The sequence below is a fragment of the Nyctereutes procyonoides genome, unplaced genomic scaffold, assembly GCF_905146905.1.
Source record: "Nyctereutes procyonoides isolate TBG_1078 unplaced genomic scaffold, NYPRO_anot_genome, whole genome shotgun sequence".
Lineage (NCBI taxonomy): Eukaryota > Metazoa > Chordata > Mammalia > Carnivora > Canidae > Nyctereutes > Nyctereutes procyonoides.
In genome coordinates, this window is record NW_026575135.1 from 28,845,775 (window position 1) to 28,872,734 (window position 26,960).

The 26,960-nt window shown below is 37.9% G+C and overlaps 1 protein-coding gene and 1 pseudogene across 1 annotated transcript; one reads left to right on the forward strand and one right to left on the reverse strand.

The window, feature by feature from the left end:
• Positions 1-5,663: 5,663 nt before the first annotated feature.
• LOC129494579 (proteasome assembly chaperone 2-like) lies at positions 5,664-6,454 on the reverse strand (annotated as a pseudogene).
• A 4,720-nt stretch (positions 6,455-11,174) lies between these two features.
• Positions 11,175-26,505, forward strand: EQTN (equatorin). Its single transcript, XM_055301503.1, is given in 7 exon segments — positions 11,175-11,247; positions 11,475-11,585; positions 17,921-18,007; positions 21,419-21,469; positions 22,738-22,803; positions 25,600-25,753; positions 26,223-26,505. Coding segments are annotated over 7 exon segments (825 nt in total).
• Positions 26,506-26,960: the final 455 nt, after the last annotated feature.

Sequence of the window (26,960 nt, forward strand, 5' to 3'; positions counted from 1 at the left end):
TGCCAAGTGACAGGACAGGAACATGTGGGTGTGTTGCCCCTGCTGCAGGCTGTATGTGTTCCCAGGCCCCCGCATAGGGAAGAGGGACTTAGCAGGGAGGCGCATATCCGCCAGCTTGACAAGATCAGTCAGGGATACAGGAGAGCTCTTGCCTCTTTGATGTACAGTTCACACCTGCCAATTGTCCCACAAGACAGTTTTGTTTCAGGGAAGACTAACAAATAGCAAGGAGAGAAAAGCAACTATTTTCTCCTCAAATTCGGCAACAGAAATACACTAGAAAACTGTGGGGAGGTTCCATCTGATTCAATAGACATTTGCACCCCTATTGTGGCTCAACACTCTTAGGAGGGCCTCATTCAACTTTGCAACCTACTCACAGGTGCTATCATTAGATGGACTTCATAGGGGCAGGAGTATGAAAGCCTCAGCATCCTTGCTTTGGCTAGGCGCATCTGTCTTTGTTTTCTTTCAAACTCTGGGTTTAGAAGCCCTTTGAGAAGAATAATTTTCCCCACTTCTGTAAGAATCTTCACCATTTTCCCCACTTCACCAAGAATCTTCACCATACCAGTCATGTCAGCAGCTGCTAAAATATGGTTTGCATTGGGGCCAGACGGGGGACTCTAAGGATACAGAGAAGACACCTGATAATTACTAGAGTTCAGATACAATTGATATGTGAATACAGAATGGGGGAAGCAGCTATTACCAATGGAAGGCTTGCCAAAGTAGACTAGTCTGGCTAGTGGCAGAAGAGAAAAACTTTTTTTTAAAATAGAAAAAATAAATAAATAAATAAATAAAAAATAGAAAATAAACTGTGCTCTTTTCTCTACCATTCTTAAAAAGATTGCCCAGAAGGGAAAACTGTTTATTTTAATGAAATTATGGGGGAAAAGAAAATAGCAAATGAGTTCTAGCAGTTTAGGGAAAAGATGTACTCAAATTCTTCTTAGAAAGTGAGCCTCAAAGCCAAAGAGGCCCCTTTTCCTGAATTTCCAATTCTGTTTGACCTTCGCATTTTTTTCAGGCTCTTCTGGCTCATGTCCATTAATTGCTCTACAAAAGTGAGAGGAAGGCTTTTCCCATCTTTAGGATCTTCTCTCAGCATTCACTTTTCATAAACTGAAGCCAGAGTGCTCGTTCTAAATTCCAGACCTGATCATGCCCCTTCCTTTGTCTCCCCCAGAGTCCTTCAAAGGCAGCCCACTCCCACCAGAACTGACTTCTCACTTTTCTTTGGTGAGGCCCAAGGCAGGCTTCTCACAGGTTAGAAAGGATGGCCAACAGTCCTCTCACTCCTCCTTAGTTGTTTTTTTTTTTTTAACTTTGTGGGCTAGAAAGTTTAAAATTAAACAATAGAGGGTGATTTATGAATGGTACCATCTATCATTACCCTTTATTTTATAGGAGAAAGGACATTTCAACACCAAAAGAATAGAGAAAGTACACCTAAGAATAAAAACCAGTCTGCTAGCTTCACCTAAAGTACTTAAAGTACGCCTTTGGGAGAACACTGGTTGATGCAGTGGGATTGTAATGCAGTTGTTTGAAATAGCTATGTGCTGTTTTGTTCATTTGGTGGCAGAACTGATGGTTTTCCCTGGGGATTCCTGAATGTCTAAAGGCACTTGATGTACTTGGGCAGCCCAGCCCTTCCATACCTGGTCGCCCTCCACATGATCCTGCTGCACCTGTAAGAGGACATCACCTGGAGGGCAGGCAGGACTCTCCAGGACAGTGTAGAGGGGATCAAGCACACACCTCGTCATTGCTGCTGTGACCGCCTCCACTGTAACCTGAAGACAGAACTGCTGTGAACAACCCTACACATGGGAAACAGCATCTGTGTGTGTGCACATGTATATGCATATTGCATACACATACACTCAGGCATACATCATATTCTCTCTGCTTGTCCACTGAGAGGGCCTGACAATGACATGCCAATTCAATAAACACATCTAGTGCCCAGATCCTGACATGTGAATACTAGTCTCTACTTGAAGAAATCAGAAATTCTTGGAAAGATGAAATTTTCCAAGGTTGATTCCATGGCTGGAGCAGAGAAAATCCAAGATGAGGATAGAACCATGAGCATCAAGGGCTGGGAAAATGTTCATATGCTTCAAGGTAGACAGTCCACTTTTTGGAAACTACCTAACTGAAATAATCATAAATGCTAAAAAAAATCGTCACAAATATGCTCATTACTTCATTGTTTATAATAAGGAAAATCGGAAACAACCCAAATAACAATAGGGAAATGACTAAAAACAGTTATGAATATTCACTAAACTATTTGTCATATAGATGTTAAGTTCATGACAACACTAGTAATATAATGTTGAGTTCCAAATGCAAGATCTAGATCCAATAAGAGCACACGTTGTAGCTGAGGTCTGGCTCCTCACCGCAGCCTTCTAGAAGAGAAGTGCTTCTGATATATCCCATGTATCCCAGCAGCTTTCAGGAGTTGGCATTCTTGCTGCTTCAAGATCTTGACTCCTGCTCCCAAATACCATCTGTCCTTTAAGGTTTACACCATTTAGCCCTACATTTACTGCCCTACCCACCATGCTTATCTTGGGTCTCCCTCCAAACCTGCCCTAATTCACTGAACACTTTGGCAACAGTTCTCCACAGTTCCTCTCATTCCTCTCATTGGGAACTTCCTTGGCCACACAGACTTCATCCAACAGCTTGGTTGCTCAGTTTACTTGACATCCCAATGCCAATACTCTTCCCCTCTAATCTAATTTAGTAATCTGAAACCATGTCCTCATTACCACACTGCTCTGTTCCAGTTTTGAAATGTTAAACTCCAGGCACCTGGGTGGCTCAGTTGGTTAAGTGTTTGACTCTTGATTTCAGTTCAGATCATGATCTGAGGGTCATGAGATTGAGCTCCATTGAATGTAGAGCCTCTCTCCCTCTCCTCACTACTGCCCCAATCCCTCACCCACGCTCTCAAAAAAAAAAAAAAAAAAAAAAAAAAAAAAAAAAAAGTTAAATTCCTAGACTCCTAGACCCCAATGTAAATCTATTCTTCCACTCTTTTCTTAGCAACCTCAACATTCTGGTCACTCTGTTCTAATGCATCCACCCTGTTTCCTGGATTGTTGGATAGCCATTAATTAGCAATCTCCTTATGCTTAAGTTAAATGGAAGTTTTAAAATAGCAACTTAGAGGACGGGAGCTTAGTTGTTGGCATAGACGGAGACCTCTAGGCTCACCTTATCCCTCAAATACAGTTAGATGACTATCAGATCATTCAGAATACCCAAGAAATCGGCCTGAGGACTGACAGAACAAATTCCAAAACTAGAGGGAGAGAAGAGGCCACATCGCAGAAGGTAAGAGGTGCAGAGATGTGGTTTGGGGGAGAAACAGATGGTAAGTGCTGCAGAGGGGAAGGATCCCTGGTCACAGAGAAGGGAGAAAGAGAGTGGAGCACACAGGGGATCACACAAGGAAAATACTTTCCCAATGCCAGTGGTTGGGAAATCAAGAGGGGCTGATTTTCCTGAGTTTTTGCAATCAGCAGGGCTTGAAGCCTGGAGTTAGAAAGGTCAGTGGGCTTGGCTGGGATAGAGCTCTGAGGGTGCTGCTCAATCCCGGAGTAAAGGCATATCTGTGAGAGGTGGCATAGGAAGAGTCACCTCTCCTGGGACAAAAAAAGTCAGCCAGTGCCATTTCCCTCCACCACCCTTCAGCATAGGCACAGAGGCACCTAGGGTAAATAGCACAGCACTTACACTGGCTGCCTAAGCTGCTCACGCCAAGGCCCACCCCACCCCCACTCTTCTGTGGGATCTGCTTTTCTGGGGCAGGTGTGTCTCAGTCCCAGTGCAGCAGGCCCCTTCCCCGGATACCAGCAGAAACCCCTGTACACACCACATTTACTGACCAGAGAATTCTGCAAGGCATCAGTTCTAATGAAAGTAGCGTCAGGTCTCATTTAGCAAGCAGATCAGAGTACATCTAGTTAAAACTCCCCACACTCTGACCAAGGTCCAAACACTGCCCCACTGCAGGCAAGAAGAGCTTCTGCAGATGACCAGTCTGAAGGATAGAGTAGTCAAAATAAGCAGCAGAGTGCATGCAGCACATACTTGAGACACTCCTGGAAATGTGAGGCCCTGGACACTATATGACCTCTTCTTCATAATGCCATTACTGGGGACGCCTGGGTGACTCAGCAGTTAAGCATCTGCCTTCAGCCCAGGGTGTGCTCCTGGAGTCTCAGGATCTTAGTCCCACATCGGGTTCCCTGCATGGAGCCTACCCCTCCCTCTGCCTATGTCTCTGCCTCTCTCTCTGTGTGTCTCTCATGAACAAATAAATAAAATCTTTAAAAAAAAATGCCATTACTGTCAGGATCAGGAAACATAGCAGGGTTTTCTAGCACACAGAAGAAGAAAGAGATTTACAAAAAAATCCCAAGATGGGGGAATTTATATCAAATGAAAGAATAAGATAAGGTCATGGCCGGAGATCTAATCAAAACTGATAAAGTGATATGCCTGATGGAGAATTTAAAGCAACAATCGTAAGGGTACTTTCTGGGCTTGGGAAAAGAATGAAAGAGTTCAGGGAGGCCCTTACCACAGAGATAAAAAGAGTTAGAAAACAGTCAGAAATGAAAAATGCAATAACAAAGATTTGAAACAGACTTGATGAAATGAGTACAAGGATGGAAGAAGCAGGGAAATGAATTAGTGACCTAGAAGACAAAACAATGGTAAATAATGAAGCTGAACAAAAGAAAGAAGAGTTATGCAACATGAAAATAGACTTAGGGACTCAGTGACTCCAATCAAAGGTAATTAACATTTGTATCCTAGGAATCCCAGAAGAAGCAGAAGCAGGAGGAGGAGGAGGAGGAGGAGGAGGAGGAGAAGGAGAAGGAGAAGGAGAAGAAGAAGAAGAAGAAGAAGAAGAAGAAGAAGAAGAAGAAGAAGAAGAAGAAAAAGAAGAAGAAAAAGAAGAAGAAAAAGAAGAAGAAGAAGAAAGGGGGAATAAAATTTATCTGAGGAAGTAATAGCTGAAAATTTCCCAATTCTGAGGAAAGAAACAGACATCCAGATCCAGGAGGCAAACACCAATCAAAATGAACAAAAGCTGGCCAACACCAAGATATATTGTAACTCAATATGCAAAATACAGTGATAAAAAAAAATCCTAAAAGCAGCAAAAGAAGTCCCTAACTTATAAGGGAAAGCTCACAAGGCTAGCTGCAGATCTCTCAACAGAAACTCTGCAAGTCAGAAGAGTATGGGATGATATATTCAATGTGCTGAATGAGAAAAATCTGCAGCCAAGAATACTCTATCCAACAAAGTTATTATTCAGAACAGGAGAGAGAGTTTCCCAGACAAAAACTAAAAGGAGTTCATGACCACTAAAAACCAGCTCTGCAAGAAATATTAAAGGGATTCTTTCTTTTTACTTAAAAAATATTTCATTGTACTAAATTTACATTTGTTGTATAGAGTGAAAAGATGGCAAAGCAACTTTTTGTTAATCCATTTTCCTTGAGATTTTCTGTGAAAAGTAAAGATTTATTTCCTAACATATCCTCAGATAATATAACTTCTTATAGAGTTGTTTAACAGTTGTGTTGGTAAAAAACATCTTCGACATACTGTATAAAACTTCAAAAAAATTTAAAAAGCACAGGAGAAAGACCATTGCCAAAGAGTAATCTGCATGAATGTGGCATTTTCCACTACAAGGCAGATGCTGTGGGGTCATCTTACTGAACACATGGTTTGCTTATCTGAAGCCATTCATTAAGATACGTAACAAGATCTAATGCATCTGGGATATTGCCTCCTTCTGAAACAAATTTCAGCAGAACTGCCACTGAGATTTCTTTAGAACAGCATTCCTCATACAGTGTTTTTATAATATTTCTTCCAGGAATATAGATACAAAACTTGGAATCATCTATTTCATGGATTTTTTTTCCATTTCTTCCCAGTTAAGACTATTTTTTTTAACATTTTTCTGCATGAAAAGTTTAAGTAGGTATCTGAAGGGAGTTCAGCGAAGCTATAGATCATTATGGTAATGTGAATGCTTGAAAGATCATAACTTTAGCACAGTTAGTTACTACTTTTCACCCAGTAAAGCAGTATTTAATAGAATGGTTTTGATTTATACTTAATAAAAATGGATCTTAACTGAAGAGCCACTAGTTTCTTTGAAGGCAATGAATAGACTTCACCATTATACTGAGTTCTGTTGAGTTTTTTTCTGCAGTTGCATATGGATTGTTTCCAACCATTGACACAAGTCAGAAGTAACCAATCTTACACATATCCAGTGTAGAAATAATCAAATCTATTGTATGCTGGCCAACATTTCCAGCAGATACTGCTGGCATTAGAAAGGTAAAACCCATGAGGTCAGGACCAACTCTCTACAGGGAACAAATATAGTCATACTGAGGTGGGAGGAAGGGATGAGTGCTGCCCTGGGAGAGATGAGACGTGTGAAGGCAAAACCACAAGCCAAAAAGAGATGCTTTGAGTAGAAAGGAAAGAATAAAAGTGACAAAGACAAGAAAAGAATAGAGAAAGTCTCCAGAGACAATGAAAAAACAAGTAATAAAATGCTACTAAATACATATCTATCAATAATTATTCTAAATGTAAATGGACTAAATGCTCCAATCAAAATACACAGAGTGTCAGAATGGATAAAAATGCAAGATCCATCTATATGTTGCCTACAAGAGACTCATTTTAGACCTAAAGACACCTGCAGACTGAAACTGAGGGGATAAAGAAACATTTATCATGCAAATGGACATCAAAAGAGAGCCAGAGTAGTCATACTTATATCAAACTGGATTTTAAGCCAAAAGCCATAACAAGAAATGAAGAAGAGCACTATTATCATAATAAAGAAGACTATTCAACAAGAAGATCTAACAATTATAAATATTCATGGCCCCAACATGAGAGCACTCAAATATATAAAACAATAATAAACAGAATGGAAGTCGTTGCTAGTAATACAATAATAATAGGTGACATTAACATCCCGCTTATATCAATAGAAAGATCATCTAAACAGAAAATCAATAAGGAAACAATGGCTTTGAATAACACACCAGACCAGATGGACTTAACAGATATATTCAGAATGTTTCATTCTAAAACAGCAGAATACACATTCTTTTCAAGTGCACAGGGGACATTCTCCAGAATACATCCAGGTCACAAATCAGGCTTCAACAAGTACAAAGAGATTATATTATGCATACTTTCTGATTACAACTCTATGAAACTTGAAGTCAACAATAAGAAAAAAATTGGAAAGTCCACAAATACATGGAAGTTAATGTGCTACTAAAGAATGAATGGGTCAACCAGGAAATTGAAGAAGAAATTTAAAAATACATCAAAACAAAAATGAAAACACGACAGTCCAAAATCTTTGAGATGCAGCAAAAATGGTCATTAAGAGGAAAGTATATAGCAATATAAGCCTACCTCAAGAAGCAAGAAAAATCTCAAATAAACAATCTAACCTCACACCTAAAGTAGCTAGAAAGAGAACAACAAACAAAATCTAAAACCAGCAAAAGGAAGGAAATAATCAAGATTACAGCAGAAATAAATTATTTAGAAACTAAAACAAACAAAACAATGAAACAGATCGATGAAACCAGGAACTGGTTCTTTGAAAAAAATAATAAAAGTGATAAACCCCTAGCCAGACTTATCAAAAAAAAAGGGGGTGGTGGTGGGGGAAAAGACCCAAATAGATAAACTCAAAAATGAAAGAGGAGAAATAACAACCAATGCCACAGAAATATATACAATTATAAGAGGATATTATGAAAAATTATATGCCAAATAAACTGGACAACCTGAAAGTAGTGGATAAATTCCTAGAAACATATAAACTACCAGAACTGAAACAGAATGAAATAGAAAATGTGAACAGATCAATAGCTCACAAAATGAACCAATAATCAAAAATCTCCCAACAAAAAGAAGTCCAGAACCAGATGGCTTTACAGTTGAATTCTACCAAACATTTAAAGAATTTCTTCTCAGACTGTTCCAAAAAGAGAGAAAAGGAAGGAAAACTTCCAAATTCACTCTATGAGACCAGCATTATCCTGAGACCAAAACCAAACAAAGACTCCACTAAAAAAGAGAACTATAGGCCAATATCCCTGATGGACATGGATGTAAAAATTCTCAATAAAATACTAGCAAATCGAATCCAACAGTACATTAAAAAAATCATTCACCATAATCAAGTGGGATTTATTCCTGGGTTGCAAGGGTGATTCAATATTTACAAATCAGTAAACGTGATACACTGCATTAATAAAAGAAAGGATAAGAACCATATTATCCTTTCCACAGATGTAGAAAAAGCATTTGACAAAGTATAACATCCATTCATGATAAAAACCCTCAACAAAGAAGGGTTAGAGGGAACATACCTCAATATGTAGGGCCATATACCAAAAACCCAAAGCTAATATCCTCAATGGGCAAAAACTGAGAGCTTTTCCTCTCTGGTCGGAAAAAGACAAGGATGTCCACTCTCACCACTGTTATTTAACATAGTACTGGAAGCCTAGCCCATCAGACAACAAAAAGAAGTAATAGGAATCCAAATTGGCGAGGAAGAAATCAAAATTTCACTATTTGCAGATGACATGATACTCTATATAGAAAACCCAAAAGACCACCAAAAAATTGTTAGAACTGTTACACAAATTCAGTAAAGTAGCAGAATACAAAATCAGTGTACAGAACTCTGTTGCATTTTTTTTAAATCTGTTGCATTTCTATACACCAGTAATGAAGCAGCAGAAAGAGAAATCAAGGAATTAATCCCATTTACAACTGCACCCAAAACCATAAGGTACCTAGGAATAAACCTAACCAAAGAGGTAAAGGATCTGTACTCTAAAAACTACAAAACACGTATGAAGGAAATTGAGGAAGACACAAAGAAATGGAAAAAACGTTCCATGCCCATGGATTGAAAGAGTAAGTATTGTTAAAATGTCTATGCTGCCCAGAACAATCTACATATTCAATGCAATCTCTATCAAAATACCATCAACATTTTTCACGAAGCTGGAACAAATAATCCTAAAATTTGTATGGAACCAGAAAAGCCAGAGGAATGTTGAAAAAGAAAACCAAAGCTGGGGGCATCATAATGCCTGACTTCAAGCTGTATTACAAAGCTGTGATCATCAAGACACTATGATACTGGTACAAAAACAGACACATAGATCAATGGAACAGAATAGAGAACCCAGAAATGGACCTTCATTTCTGTGGTCAACTAATCTTTGACAAAGCAGGAAAAAAAATATCTAATGGAAAAAAGATAGTATCTTCGATAAATGGTGCTGAGAAAATTGGACAGCCACATGTAAAAGAATGACACTGGACCATTTTCTTATAGCATACACAAAGAGAAACTCAAAATGGATGAAAAACCTAAATGCGAGACAGGAAACCATCAAAATCCTAGAGGACAACACAGGCAGCAACCTCTTTGACCTTGGCTATAGCAACTTCTTGTTAGACACATGTCCAAAAGCAAGAGAAACAAAAGCAAAAATGAACTATTGGGACTTCCTCAAGATAAAAAGCTTCTGCATCGCAAAAGAAACAGTCAACAAAACTATAAGGGGACTTACAGAACGGGAGAAGATATTTGCAAACGTCTTATCAGATAAATGGCTAATATTCAAGATCTACGAAGAATTTATCAAACTCAACAACCAAAAACCTAATAATCCACTCAAGAAATGGGTAGAAGACATAAACAGACATTTCTCCATATACATGGCCAACAGACACATGAAAAAATACTCCACATCACTCAGCATCAGGGAAATACAAATCAAAACCACAATGAGATAACCACCTTACACCACTCAGATTGGTTAAAGTTAACAAGACAGGAAACAACAAATGTCGCAAGGATGTGGAGAAAGGGGAACCCTCTTACACTGTTGCTGGGAATTCAATCTGGTATAGCCACTCTGGAAAACAATATGGTAGTTCCTCAAGAAGTTAGAAATAGAGCTACTATGACCCAGCAACTGCACTACTAGGCATTTACCTCAAAGATACAAATGTAGTGATCCAAAGGGGCACCTGCACCCCAATGTTTATAGTAGCCATGTCCAAAATAACCAAACTTTAGAAAGAACCTGGATGTCCATCAACAGATGAATGGATAAAGAAGATGTGGTATACACATACAGCAGAATATTAGTCATTAGAAAGGATGAACTCTTATCATTTGCATTGACATGGATGGAACTGGAAGTATGCTAAGTGAAATAAGTCATTCGGAGAAAGACTATTATCTTATGCTTTCACACATATGTGGAATATAGGAAACAGCTCAGAGGATCATAGGGAAAGGGAGGGAAAATTGAATGGGAAGTCATCAGAGAGGGAGTAAAACCATAAGAAACTCTTAACTATAGGAAACAAACTGAGGGTTGCTGGAGGGAAGATGGATGGGGGATGGGGTATTTGGGTGATGGGCATTAATGAGGGCTCCTGATGGGATGAGCACTCAGTGTTATATGTAACTGATAAATTATTGAATACTACATCTGAAACTAAGTATCTATTACATGTTGGCTAAGTGAATTTAACTTTAAAAAAAGAAAAAAAAAGGAAAAGAAAATGGGATGCCTGGGTGGCTCAGTGGTTGAGCATCCGCCTTTGGCTCAGAGTGTGATTTCAGGGTCCTGGGATCGAGTCCTGCATCAGATTCCCCATAGGGAGCCTGCTTCTCCCTCTATGACTCTGCCTTTCTCTCTGTGTCTCTCATGAATAAATAAAATCTTTAAAAAAAGAAATAAAATAATATCTGGTGACTAATAATTCACATTATTTCATGAAAATATATTTCCTAATTTTCAAAGAAAAGCTTATAATGGTTTATTTTTTAAAACTAGAAACCATCATAGTATCAAAGACAAAATAGATGTCAGATTGAGTCACAAAGCTTTGGGAAACTCCTCCCTAGCATTCTGGCCTCCATGTGGCAGTGACATCATAATGTCCTACCTAGTTATAGGATCTACTGGGCAACAGAAATGAAACTCTCAGGAGAAGCAGTAGATTGCTGGATAAATCACATCATTTTCCTTATGAATTTTATGTTTTTTATTCTTTTATATGAGGTTCTTTCTTTACAGAACCTCAATGGGACTTCTTTTAATGGTGAGTAAGCATTTATAGATTTTACAGAAATAGCAGATAAGAAAAATGACCCATTACCCTAGAAAACTGGTATGTGAGTTTTCTATAGGATGATACAAAGTTTATTATTGGAAATATGGCATAATTTACATTTTAAATCTCTGCCTCAAATCCTTTGTGGAAAAATGCAGCTAAAAAAAAGAAAGTAGTAAAAGAACTCAACATATTTATGTACATGAATTTTGCAGATGATATATGGATGCCTGACTCTGCAAAGGAATATAAAACGGAACCGGAAATTAAGGCGAATACTCCTGCTAATGAGAAAACTGGCGATCATTATAAAGATATAAAAGAATGTAAGTCTTTAAAGTTAATAGTGACACATATATAAAAGCTGGTTATATGGGTTTGATTTATTTTAACTCTTAAAAAATTCTATAATCATTTTATTTCCTACTTCTTAAGTTCTTATTTACCTTATAAACATTTCATGTGTAAAATGAAATTCTTATTTTCTACAGTGCTTTTTCATGAAATGCTATGAAGTTTAGCGAGGTTCTTTTGGTAATTTCCTATAAATAACAGAGTTTATCATGGCATTATGGTGATTTGAAATTGATCTAATTCTATGGTGAATTAACCAAAATTTGGAGGTAGCTATCCATTTCCCACTGCTGCTGAAACAAAGTACCATAAAGTTGGTGGCTCAAAGCCACAGAAATGTATTCTTTCACAGTTCTGGAAGCCAGAAACCCAAAATCAAAGTTTTGATCATTGCCATGCTCTCTCCAAAGCCTCTATGGGAGAATTATTCCTTGCTTATTCCAGCTTCCAGTAACCCCAGGCAGTCCTTGGCTTGTAGCACAAGGCTTGTACCTTTGTGTCCATTCCCTCTTCTTTTTTTTTTTTAAGAGTTTATTTATTCATGAGAGAAACAGAGAGAGAGACAGAGAGTCAGAGACACAGGCAGAGGGAGAAGTAGGTTCAATGCAGGGAGCCCGATGTTGGACTTGATCCCAGGTCTCCAGGATCACACCCTGGGCGGAAGGTGGCGCTAAACCTCTGAGGCACCCAGGCTGCCTCATTCCCTCTTCTTATAAGGACACCATATCAGTTTAGGAGCCCACCATACTCCACTGTGAGTCCATATTGACTAATTAATTAATCAATAACCCTATTTTGAAATTAGGTTTCATTCTGACATGCTGGGCATTAGGACTTCAACATATCTTTGGGGGGGGGCACAAAATTCAACCCATAACAAGATGACTTTAAGATGTTTGGAAGGTCCATCAAACTTCAGTTTATTCATCATTACTCATAACGGGCTTTCTTTCCATATCTTTATAAGGCCCACCGTTCTATAAAGGGAAGAGTTCATAAGAAACTCTTGTTAAAATAAAAACAAATTTAAGATTAAATCTATTCATCTTGGATCCTTATTAACATTAAGCAAAAGGAAAATAGAAATACAATCAAGATATATATATATATATGTATATATATGTGTGTGTGTACACACTCAAGTACTTTGATAACAAAATGCATAAGTTGTATTCCTGTTTTCTCTTTTATGAATCAATATCCTTCTTTTGTAGGTGAAAAAAACACCTGATGCTCAGAGGGGTCAATTGCCAGTCTTCATAGCTACCAAAACCAGAGTCAGGAGTGGTATCTAATCTACCCATCACCAGGCTGCCTCCTATGGTGTGCAAATGGTGCAATCATTTCCTTTTCGCGATGGGTAAATAGACCAAGAGCCTGATGATTACTTTGATTAAAGAAAAAAAATCTTTTTTACACAAGCATTATATACAAAACATAAATGGGATCGTCTTAAAAATTGTATTATGACTTACTTTTCTCATTTAACAACTCTGGAACTCTTTTCATATCTGCCTCATTATTCTTAGTGGATACCTAATATTCCATAAAATGATGTCCCATAATTTATCCACTATCTTTTTAAAGAATTAGATTTTTTTAAAAGAATTAGATTATATGCAGTTTTTCCCCTTTACATCCTTCTCATATACAGTTGGGTGTATCTCTCTTTGGATGGATACCGAGTACTGGGCATTGCTGAATGAAGAGTAAATCTTTAAAAATACCAGCAGATTGCCCTCCAAAAAGTATCTACCAATTTACATCCTCCAAGAATGCTCCATAATCTCAACTACAATTAATATTGTTAATCGTATTTGTGAATATAGTGAGAAATTTCCACTACTGTTTTCATTTGCATTACTTATGAAGTTGCGTATTTTTCTCTGTATTTATTTGGGTATTTTTATTTTTACTTCTGTGATTTGCCTATTCATATCCATGGTCCATTTTTCTATCAGATTGTGTTTATTGGTAGGAGTTCTTTTTATGTTTAGTGTATTAACCTTTCTCCTATAGTAAAAGTTAACAGGTATTTTTTCCCAGGCTGTTGCTTATTTTTAAACCTGTTTAGATATCTTAATCACAGAGAAAAGTTTTAATTTTCTAATATCAATTGTTGATTAATTTTTTTGTTGATTAATTTTTAAAATAATTTCTGCATTTTATATGTTGGTTAGATAGGCCTTATTCAATAGAAGAAATTAAATTATTTTCCTATTTTTTTCAAATAATTTCTTTTTTTTTTTTTTAGTGTCTTTTTTTTTTATTTTTTTATAAATTAATTTTTATTGGTGTTCAATTTACCAACATACAGAATAACACCCAGTGCTCATCCCGTCAAGTGTACCCCTCAGTGCCCGTCACCCATTCACCCCCACCCCCCACCCTCCTCCCCCTCCACCACCCCTAGTTCATTTCCCAGAGTTAGAAGTCTTTATGTTCTGTCTCCCTTTCTGATATTTCTCACACATTTCTTCTCCCTTCCCTTATATTCCCTTTCGCTATTATTCATATTCCCCAAATGAATGAGAACATACACTGTTTGTCCTTCTCCGGTTACTGTGGCCAAGTTCAAAAAGGGTGTTGCCTGAGTTCTCCTCTGGGATTTTGATGGAATCTAGTCTCACATTTAGATCTTTCATCTATTTTGAGTTTATATTTGTGTATGGTGCAAGAGTGGTCCAGTTTCATTCTTCTGCATGTGGATGTCCAATTTTCCCAGCACCATTTATTGAAGAGACTGTCTTTCTTCCAGTGGATCGTCTTTCCTCCTTTATCGTATATTAGTTGAGCATAAAGTTCAGGGTCCACTTCTGGGTTCTCTGTTCTGTTCCATTGATCTATGTGTCTGTTTTTGTGCCAGTACCACACTGTCTTGATGAACACAGCTTTGTAGTACAACCTGAAATCTGGCATTGTGATGCCCCCAGATATGGTTTTCTTTTTTTAAAATTCCCCTGGCTGTTTGGGGTCTTTTCTGATTCCACACAAATCTTAAAATAATTTGTTCTAAGTCTCTGAAGAAAGTCCATGGTATTTTGATAGGGATTGCATTATACGTGTAAATTGCCCTGGGTAACATTGACATTTTCACAATATTAATTCTGCCAATCCATGAGCATGGAATATTTTTCCATCTCTTTGTGTCTTCCTCAATTTCTTTCAGAAGTGTTCTGTAGTTTTTAGGGTATATTTTGAGAACCATTTGAATGGTAAATGGTTCTCCAACCTTTTATTTTCAGGTTGTAGGTGTCCTTCTGTCTAAAATGAGTCTCTTGTAGACAGCAAATAGATGGGTCCTGTTTTTTTATCCAGTCTGAAACTCTGCGCCTTTTGATGGGGTCATTAAGCCCATTCACGTTCAGAGTTACTTGAACTTCTTCTTAAAGGGGAGTTTTAAGAGTCCCCCTTAAAATTTCTTGCAGAGCTGGTTTGGAGGTCACATATTCTTTCAGTTCCTGCCTGTCTTGGAAGCTCTTTATCTCTCCTTCCATTCTGAATGAGAGCCTTGCTGGATAAAGTATTCTTGGTTGCATGTTCTTCTCATTTAGGACCCTGAATATATCCTGCCAGCCCTTTCTGGCCTGCCAGGTCTCTGTGGAGAGGTCTGCTGTTACCCTAATATTCCTCCCCATGAAAGTCAGGGACTTCTTGTCTCTTGCTGCTTTAAGGATCTTCTCTTTATCTTTGGAATTTGCAAGCTTCACTATTAGATGTCGAGGTGTTGAACGGTTTTTATTGATTTTAGGGGGGGATCTCTCTATTTCCTGGATCTGAATGCCTGTTTCCCTTCCCAGATTGGGAAAGTTTTCAGCTAGGATTTGTTCAAATACATATTCTGGCCCTCTGGCCCTTTCGGCGCCCTCGGGAACCCCAATTAAACGTAGGTTTTTCTTCCTTAGAGTGTCATTTATTTGCCTTAATCTGTCTTCATGGTTCTTTAATTGTTTATCTCTTTTTTCCTCAGTTTCCCTCTTTGCCATTAACTTGTCTTCTATGTCACTCACTTGTTCTTCCACCTCGTTAACCCTCGTCGTTAGGACTTCTAGTTTGGATCGCATCTCATTCAATTGATTTTTAATTTCTGCCTGATTGGATCTAAATTCTGCAGTCATGAAGTCTCGTGAGGCCTTAATGCTTTTTTCTAGAGCCACCAGTAGCTGTAGAATAGTGCTTCTGAATTGGCTTTCTGACATTGAAGTGTAATCCAGATTTTGTAACTCTGTGGGAGAGAGGGCTGTTTCGGATTCTTTCTTTTGAAGTGAGGTTTTCCTTCTAGTCATTTTGCTCAGTGCAGAGTGGCCAGAAACAAGTTGTATTGGAACACGGGGGAGTATCACTGGTCCGTCCAGCTGGTCTTCTGGGGGAGGGGCCTGCTGTGCTGATTCTCAGGTGTTAGCATTTGGGGGAGCTGCTCTGCCCCTGCCTGCTGCCGGGCTCAGCGGGGGTTGTTTACCCCGTGGGGCCCCAGGAGGAACAGTCGCAGTTGCTATGGCAACTCTGGAAGCCTGGATTCAGCCTCCGCAGGAACTACGGGGCTCGGGCTCGGGGCTCTCGGCTCTCCGTCCGCAGGGCCTGGAGGCTCCGGGGCGGGGCCACTGATCTGCTCAGCTCGAGGCAGAAGCGTCCTCGCTGTCTCGGGCCCTCCCGGCCTCTGCCTGTCCCGGGGGAGGCCGGATCCTGGGCTGTGTCCCGGCGCCCTGTGCTCCGGGGCCTGCGCTGGTGGATTCGCGCTCCCGCCCGCAGCTCCCTCCCTGGAGCCGCTCCCGAGCCCCTCCGAGCTGCTCCGGTCGGTCCCTCCGTGCGCGCTGCAGCCCTTAGGGAGCTCGGGGCGCTCTCCCGGGGCGCAGGTGTCTGTTAGTGTCCCCGGGAGCCCGAGGGCATCCCCGCCCTCCTGGGTCCTGCTCCAACTCCCTGCGAGCCCCTTTCCGCCCGCCCGGGAAGGTTGGTGCAGCTCCTGCTCCTCCGGGACGGGGCTCTCCTGTCCTGGGGACACTCGCCCCGGCCTCAGCCCGGCTCCTCGCGGGGCCCCTCCCCCTCCGAGGCCTTTTGTTTCTTTATTTCTTTTTCCCCGTCTTCCTACCTTGATAGAAGCGCGGACTCTTCTCACTGTAGCATTCCAGCTGGTCTCTCTTTACATCTCAGGCCGAATTCGTAAATTTTCAGGATGGTTTGAAGGTTATCTAGGTAATTTGGTGGGGACAGGTGATTTGGGGACCCTGCTCTTCCGCCATCTTGCCCCTCCCCCCATATTTTTGTTTTTAATGCTTAGGTCTTAAATCCAGTTATTGTATATGGCATAAATTAGGCATAAAACTTTGTTTTTTAAGGAAGTTCGCCAAATATCTAACACCAATTCCCTACTCATGTGAAACTCATTTAACATAATCTTTATTCTCATTTGAAATTGGCTGTTTTTACCTTTCAATAGTTTCTTTGATCCATCTTCCCTAGAAAAATGCCACAGCATATTTTATACTTTTATGCTTTCATAACTCATAACATGCATGTTGGACTTTGGTTTCCTTTTGTTATATTTCTCCATGAGGAATTTCTAACTGAGAAATTCCTCAAAAATCATGATACATTAATGGCACAGTTTGTGTGTGCATGCATGTGCCTGCACGGTAAGATGATTGAATGTATATATATGTATGTATTAAACACACATATGCTATTATAAATGTATAAAATTTTCTGTCATTTCATGAGATTTTGGGAAGAGGAGACATGTATATTTTCATACATCAATATGTTAGTCTGCCATATTGATCCAATTTACTTCACTCTGGTTAGGTGGATATATCCACTAGTTTTGAATTACAACCAACTCCACTGACCACTCTTAAGAGTAAGATTGTTTATGGGCATATGTAAATGTGAATGTATATGACACCTTGATTGTTATTGTTATTGAAATATATGCTATTTAAACTGTTCCATAGTCTAACAGAAGGTTCAGAGGCAAGCAAATGCCTCTTATTTGGCTTTTGATTATGTCAATAGAGTGATATTATACATCTACAAATCTACTTCAGCACTTGTTGTAGTTTCCTTTATAATTTCTTCTCAGAATGTTATTTAGCATAAGGATACCAATTTGCTTTTTCCCCATGAATTTTATTTTTAAACATTTCCCCGTTTCTTTAATTTGTAGCTGAAAAATGTCTCAAATACTTTATTATCCTTTCCCCAAATTAGTCTGTGCCTATGCTGTAAGAAAAAAAAATCAGAGGAGGAAAAACTCAAAGGAACAAGAAGTAATTTAGCCAGTTGCTGAAAACATTTGATCTTGTGTTTTTAGATATGTTCACGACGCAAAATCCAAATGGCAGCCAGTCTGAAATATCCGTGAGAGCAACAACTGATTTGCAATTTGCTCTAAGAAATTGTAAGTACTCAAAGTATTGGAAGTCACTGTTGCAAATATAAAAAGTCCTTAAAGCAAGATTTCAAAACAGCACTAGAGAGCGTTAAGTAGGAAAAAAGTCTTAGAGAAGTTAATGTCAGGAGATTCCATGTCCTTGCACTAATAAAGTCGGAACTCAAAGGATGTTCTTAAGTTTCTTAGCATCACATTTTTGGTTTTCATGGAAAGAAAAATAATGACCACATTTAGGCCTCCAGCAAACTGCATGTCTTTCTTAAACCCACATCCTTCTCCTTTCTGCTTACACCTTCAACTTCAAATGTTCTTATTTCCCTTTTACATCTTTCCATGAAACACAATTAATTTGCTAGATAAAACTGTTGCCAACATGTGACTTTGGAGACCATTAAAAGTCTCCAAAGTACACATGCATATCTTTCACTATGAAGTGTCAACAGCTCATATCTAAGAAACACACAAGCATAAAACAGAAAACAAGGAAAAGAGGATAAAATTAAATAGGGAAGAAAGAATGTTTCTGACTTTAGTAGCTTCAATTAGGAGGAGCCAGACTCAGTAATACCTAATTATTAATAAAGTTATTTGACAATGATGGAATATTTTGAGCAATTTCAAACCTTGGGACATAAGTGAGGGAAATTTCAAGGGCATATGTTAAACAAATCACTCATGGGAATTTTGCTTGTACACAGCAAACATCTTGTTTGAGAAACGGAGAGCCAGGTCTTCAAAGAACTGGGTAGCTGAAATTCTCTTAATAGATGGATTATTGAGAACCACAGGACCCACAAAAGAAATTCTAAAATCAATTTCTATTCTCACAATTTATATCCCCAAAGTACTGTGAAAGAAAGTTGGATTGGATTAAGAAATCATTGCCATTTTAAATGGGGGCTCTGACAGAAGGAGATATGCTAATATGATAGGAGCATTCTAATGGAGCAAGCCCCTCAAGGAGATGGAACCTTCCAGAATAATTGTGACTAACAATTTTTTTAATCACTAGAACTGTGAGGGCAAGGGGAAAAGCCACACACTTTTCTCCAAAAATAAGGGATGTATAGCAGAGTTAAAGGATTATTTATCAATTTTGTTGGAGTCCTGCCTGAATCATGTCAACTCTGGTAACAGACTCTCTTTTCTACCGCTTTCTTGCCAAGAGACCTGTCATGGTGCTATTGGTATGCTCAATGGGAATTCATGCTGCCTCTCTGTAGAACCTCTTCTATAACAAGATTGTACTTCATGTGGAACTTCATTGACTCCCATATTAAACAAAATTAATTGAAATGGCCATCATGGGAGGGTGGGATAGGAGGGTCTGAGAAATGTCGCCAGTCACAATTGTTCCCAAATATACTCTTACTGACATTTCTCCAGAGGATGGACAGATTATAGACTGAGATATATACTAGATTAGGCTCCCAAATCCTTGAATTGTGGCCCTAAATCTTTATACCCAAAACCCTATTTTAAGTAGTTAACATGCAGATATCCTATTTACAAGGATACTGATGCACATTCTTCTATGTCTAAACACTGAGCAGCAACCTAGCTGCGCAGTGCGTATAGTATCACTTCAAGTCCTGTTCAGAGAATCATCTGAAGCCAACGTTCTCATGTTTTCATGTTCTCATTGGCTTCAGATGATTCCCTGAACATTGGCTTCAGATGATTCCCAGATCCCAATAGATCTCTTTTACCTTTAAAGGAAGCTTATAAACACCCACCCCTCCACCCTCACCCCACCTTTTCCTATCTCTTGCAAATTATGGATGTATTAATCCCCTCTCAGGCAACCCATTATTTTAAAACTTTATTCTTCTATGTCTTCTTCTTTCCCCTTCTTCATGATATCTCAGGAAAATGTCAGCATCTTTCTCTTTTTCTTTATTACATTTTTTTTAGCTTAAAAAATGCCTAATCACAGATGCTGTCCATATTTGTATATGCTGATAATCTCTTATCCCTTTTTGCAGATAAACTCATCAATGAAACAACTACATCATTTCCTGGAAAAGTCACCAGTGAAGAAAATTCTAGAGAAACCCTTGGGGAAAGAAATCGAAGTATTAAAGTTTCTACACTGTAGTCATACCTGGAGCATATTATTATTATATGATTTAATTTAAGTTTCACTACTCTGGGCACTTCATAAAGTAATAGCATGCTTAAAGAATTTATAAAGCTACAATCTAAAGTCACTCTAAAATCTTTTAAACAGTGAAAATCTGAGTCAATTTATAGATTTTCCCAACAAGAGATAGAATGTGAGCTCTTTTTAAAATAAAATTTATTTTAATAAAATATATTACATTTATATTTATGTTAAATAGATAAATATATTTTAATATATATTAATATGATTTTAAAATAATAATGTAAAAATTTCTATCATCTTGAGGAATAAATTTATCTCTAATTAGAATCAATGGTTAGTGTTTCCTAAAAGTACTGGAGGCGAGGGGAGTTGGTAGTGACAGGTTTCAAAATTAAAATCATCATTTTACTTTCCTGCCAAGAATATTGTTCCTTATAAAATATTTATATAACCGTAACAACCCTGGATGGCTCTCCTCTAAGGTCTTGAACGAGTGGTCTAACTGAATGGGTGGTCTAATTGAAGACAATAGACCTGTCATTACATGAAACCCTATTTTCTCCAGTTCATGCAATCCAAGTGTGTTTCTCACATGGTTACTGTGAATTAGTTTGCATCTTTAGCACTACTAAAACAGACACAAATCTTAGTTACTTTTTCAATATATTTAAAAATAGAAATCTCATTATCCTGATAGTGGTTCTTTCTTATATATCTTTAGTAATTTACTACTGGGCTTGAGTCATGTTTTAATTTCTTAACCAGGCATTTAAATATGAAATAATGTGCCCATTGAGAAATGTTCAAGTTTCATTTCTAGTCACATTTCCCATCCACATTTTTCACTCTTCTTTCTGAGGCTTTCAGAACTCACCAAATCTGCTCATGATTGAGTTTGCTTGCAGTGGAATGATCGCACTCTTGCCTCGTTTGCCTGGCAAACAATTTCAAGTCTTCGAAGACTATATTGGAGCATCACCTCCCTTTCGAAGGGTTTCTGGCCTTTGCGACTGGAGTTAGGTCTCTCTGCACACACCACCTGTGCATTTCTATGGAAGCCTCCATTGTCCTGCAGCATAATTAATGATGATTTTCATCTGCCTCCCAAACTGAGCTTGTATATTCCTTCAGTATTAGGCCTGTGTCTTGTTCATTTCTGAACTTTAATGCCAACCACAGCGTCTGGAACGTGGTAGAAGCTCAAGGTTTAACTGTTACGTGACTAACAAGTGAATAAATGTTCTATCACAAATTTAGTAAAGTGAACTTGCCTTACTTAGTTATTCTGTTCTATTTTGTTTTTTAAACAGAACGAACCAAAGGTCCAAATGAGCCTGCATTTTGGACAATGTTGGCTAAAGGTAAACTCATAGTAGTTAGGTACCTGGGAAAATGTTTTTGTTTTCTAAAGTCTTATGTAAGAAAGCCAAGATCAGAGTAAATAGTTCTGATATTAAGAATTAATGAGTCAACATTTTTGCTGCCATTATCACATGTGATAGCAAATGCAAAACAAACCCACAAAAGCTCATTGTGTCACATATTTTCTGATTCTCTTCCCCCAAAGTTTATGCTCCTATAAATGTTGCTGTCTTGTCATTTATGATTATTTATGATTTTATTCATGATTAAAAATTTTAAAGAAGGCTCTTGCTCAATGTAGTTCCTCTTTGTGTTTGGAACAGTATGCACATAAGCACATGGAGATACGTGACTAAATGCAAAGTATATATCAAAATATATACATGCATAAAAGTAAAGCATATATCATAAACATATAAGCATACATGTTTAAATGTAATGTGCATGTTATACATATGCACGTTTAAATGTCCATGTACATGCATGCATGCATAAATGTAATTCATGTAGCACACACATCTATGCATGCATTGTAAACACAAAATATATACCACATTCAGGTGGTCCTCATTATTTGCAAATTTTGTATACATGAATTTACCTACATCTAAAATATGTCTATAACCCCCCAAATCACTTTCATTGTCATTTCCAGACATGCACAAAGCAGCAAAAAATTTTAATTGCCTGACACTCGTGTTCCCATTGGAGGTAGAACAAGGCGACACTGCCTTTCTTTTGCAATTCTGAGACTATAATTAAGTGTCCTTTCTGTGGTTGATTTAGTGCTACGTGTTTTGCATTTTTGTGCTTTCAGTCAGTGATTTTGCTAATTAAAATGGCCCCCAACTGGAGTTTTAGGATGCTGGTTAGTGTTCCCAAGCACAGGCAGGCTGTGATAAACCTTATGGAGAAAAATACATGTCAGATAAACTTGTTTAGGCTTGAATTCTACTGCCATTAATCATGAATTTAATGTCAGTGAATCAGCAATGTATATTAAATAAAGCATCTTTAAACAGAAACACATATAAAACAAGTTATGTATTGATTGGTTGAAAAAATCATGACCAGAGGTTCTCAGGAACCTAAACTTGCATATCCCCAGGAGAAGCAATTCAGTATTCACTAAGTCAGTGTTCACGGGACTTTATGGAACATAAACTGTCATTGAATAATAAGAATAAACTCTCTACATTAAACACACACCCAGTAATTTTAGTAAGTGAATTTTGTATACCATAACACCAATTTATTGTCTTAACAGCTTTAAATGCAACACCAACAGCTGAGGAGATTGAAGAAAAAGATCAATTATTTCGCCCAATTCCAAGTAAGAACAAAATTCTTCAGTTAAATGGATGCATATGTGCTGGCACACGTTTCAGGTGTGACTTCACTGTGTGGCGATACTGGCTTCCCTAGTAACGTGTAGTGTATATAAAAGGGTAGTGTGGTGGCTAACATCGTATCAGAGAAGACATTTGCTGTTTTCAAAAGCGATTGCCTCTAAGCATTATTCTCCAGTTACCATATTGCAGAGCGCTATTTTCATTTTCTGGTTTTGTGACTTCTATTCCTAAAACAGATAAACCAAACAGAGGAAGAGGCAAGTGAATCATATATAGAATAGGTTTTTTTAGAGCAGTTTTAGGCTTACAGAAAAAAAATAAGCAGAAAGTACAAAGAGTTCTCCTATATTCCCCTGCTCAGTTTCTCCTATGATCATTTTGCATTGGTTTGGTATGTATTTTACAATTGATGAGCTAATATTGATATATTATTTTTAACTAAAGTCCATAGTTTACATTAGGGTCCACTCTTTGTGTTGTATAGGTCTGTGTTTTGACAAATGCATAATGTCATGTGTCCACCACTACAATCAGAATAGTTTCACTGCCCTAAAAACCCCCTGTGCCATTGACCATTCACCTCTTCTCTCCCTGAGCCCCAGCAACCATGGATCTTTCCATCATTACTATAGTTTTGCTTTTTCCAGAATGTCATATAGCTGGAGATGTACAGTACATAGACTTGCACCCTGGCGTCTTTCGCTCAGTAATATGCATTTAAGAGTCCTCCATGTATTCTCATGGCTTGATGGTTCATTTCTTTTTATCACTGAATAGCAGTTCATTGTGTGGATACACCAATTTATCCTTCAACCTACTGAAGGACATCTTTATTTCAGTTTTTTGACAATAATGAATAAAGCTGCTATAAACATTCATGTGTAGGTTTTTGTGTGGACGCAAATTTTCAACTCATTTGGGTAAAAAACAAGAATTGTGATTGCTGGACTGTAGGTAAAAAAAACAAACAAACAAACAAACTATGTTTAACTTTGTAAGAAATTTCCACACTGACTTCCAAAGTGGCTGTGCCATTTTGTATGCCCATCAGCAATGAATGAGAGAATTCCTGCTGCTGAATGTGGTTTTTGGCAATTTTCATTCATGGATTGTAGTCATATGAGTAAAAGAATTCCTGATTGCAATAGAAAATTTCTCAACAAGACACCATATTAATTAATATTAATTAATCCAAAATCTCTGTCCTACAAATAAACCATAGGGGAAAAAATAGCATCTGGTAATATATCTAAGGCCTGACACCTCTATTCTGTGTTGGATTATTTGACAAATAAAGCCATTTGCCTTGCAGGGTTTTAAGAAAATAAAGTGAGTCTTTCTTTAGAAAAGTTATATGTAGGAATGACAAATGCAGTGCTACTCTAGAAATATTCTGTCTTTCCAAGTAATTAAATTGAGCATGATTGATTTTCTATTATGTATGGAACACACATTACATGCTAGGTGCTTTATATACTTTATTTGTCAGTCCTCATAGCAACTCCATGAAGCTGAGATTGTTTCCATTTTTCAGATGAGGGAACTGAGGCTTAGAAAACTTGCCCAAGCTTGTAATTAGCTTGCTCATGATTTCCAGTGGTTGGGAATTCCAAACCCTTCTCCTGTTTTGAACACCACCTTGAAAAAACAAAATATACTACAAGCACACCTCCTTATAAAAACCCTTTTAGGAGTAGCAGAGCAATTCAGGAGCACAGCCCCTTTTAAAATTTTTGTTTGATTATTCCCCAAGGAATTAGCCTCAAAGTCAAGATAACAGTCTCTCATAGCTGTATACATTTTACTCTTTGTGGTCTAAGCTCCCACTTTGACAATCATGGAGAATCAGAGAATACACATATGGGAGCTCATCACTGCTTATCCCCAAAATACCATACCTTAAGAAAGAATGAAATCCTTTGGAACTTTTGAGTGGGAGAAAGTTGGGGGAAAAAAAAGAAAGAAAGTTGGGGGAAGAGAGAAATATCAACATGGCCATTTAAAGTTACCATTAAATAAATTTCTATTAAGTAAGACATAAATTCAAGAAAACATAAAATTTGACAGTAAAGATTTTTTTTTCATTAATAGATTCAGTAAAAAGACCTTCAACATCTCTGGATCTGGACATGATTTTTATTATCGAAGTTACTTTAGAAGGAAGTAGGTTTTCATTTCTTTTTTAAAATCAGATACACTAGGTGTGATCTCAGTAATAAAATGACAAATTCAATTCTTAAGCCTCATCGAGAAAGCATCTAGTACACCATCCTTTTAACATCAGAGAAAAATTAATGCAGGTCCCAATAATAAAACAGTAACTTTCTCTTCTGAAGGACAAACCCCTGGTAAGTTTGTCATGCATAATAGTCATCTCTTAATAGTCATCTCTTCAGAGTCTTGAAATGGTCTTTATTAGGGACGAAGATTGCTATAGACACATTTTCACATCTGGTAACCTGGGTTTGAAACCAGATTTTGCCACTTATTCACTATGTGCCGTGGGCAAATTCATAAATGTCTGTGATCCTGTAACATGAAGCTCAGAACAGCTCCTCCAGGACTATTGTGGCGGTTAAACAAAACAAGTGAAGCTTACTTAGCCCTAGGGAGTGGCCTATAGTCTTCTTTGCATTGCATGAGACAAGTGAGAGTGAGCAGAGCATACTCAGGATGGCGAAGGCTTCACTGCAGTTGCTTTGCTCTCTTTACTTCTCCAGGAAAATATGCTGGACACAGTTACTGTTTTCCATTGCATTTTCTTTCTTTCCTCTCAGTGTCTGATTTGAATACTACTAATGAAGACGACCTGAACAAGCTACAGGATATCAAGTTAAAATTAATGCTGGGCATCTCATTGATGACCCTCTTCATTTTTGTCATCCTCTTGGCAGTCTGTGGTGCCATGCTGTACAAAGTGAAGACAATTAGGTAAGTCTGCAGACCTCTGGAGTCTTTGGAACATGCATGATATGAAGCTCTCACCCTCCTCTTTAGTTGACTGTTTAGGAAATGTGTCTCCCAAATTTATAAGGTACTGAGTTAGGTGCCATCTCCCTTCTTCAGAAAGGAGCATGGGGCCATCTCTCAGGGAGAATTTTTCCCCAGCATTTTAAATAGTCACTTAGAGCTAAAAAAAAAATAAAATAAAATAACACTATTTGACAGGAAAGGATATAGAGAATCTAAATATACATTCTTTTTTGCCAGCCTTAGAACAAAAAGGCTATGAACGCTGTTCAAAACAGCTTAGAGTCTAACACTTGTCTTTATTTATATGGTGTTATACCAAGTAACTGGATAGAATTAATATTTTAATTTTGCGATGCTTTTCTAAATTGAGCTGAGCTGCAAGTGTATACAATCAAAAACAATTCTTGATACATGTTTTCTTTTTCAGTTATAAAGAGAGATGTCAGGAGCAATACCCTGTCAACCCAGAGCTAGCAACTCTGTCTTATTTTCATCCATCAGAAGGTGTATCAGACACATCTTTTTCTAAGAGTGCTGAGAGCAGCACGTTTTGGGGCACCACTTCTTCAGAACTGAGAAAATCAGACACAATGTCAAAATCTAAAACAACAGACATGGTTTCTACAGCCTCAGATGATACAGGCGTGAATGATGAATCAGATTTAATTCAGAGTGAAGAACCAAGCGAAGAAACTCCCACTGATGAATAGACAACTTTACATTTTTGTCAGAAAAGAAGTTTCTTGTGACTCCCATTAAGGTCATGATGTGGAAACTCTACTGAGAAATTTAAAATTTCTAGTGTCTGAAAAGGAGGATGTATTCAATAAAATTCTCTCAACCATAAAAATTATATAATGGAAGAAAATACAAGAAAATAAGTTGTGGAAAACTCATCTAGTAAAAATGATCTTGGACAGTGACTTATGAAGTATTCACTCTAGACTGGTTTGCTTTAAAATGAGGACATTTAGGTACCTATCTTATCTGGGGGCATTTTGAGGACTTTCAAGGTAATCACCACTACCTACACTCCACTCCCCCTCACCAAAGCAAAAAGAACACCTTGTTCATGTTTTACTGACTAAGGAGTCCTGCCCTGTCAAGAAATGAAACTAAAGTAGTACTAGAGACTCCTAGCGTTCTTTTTATAATTTTATCACTT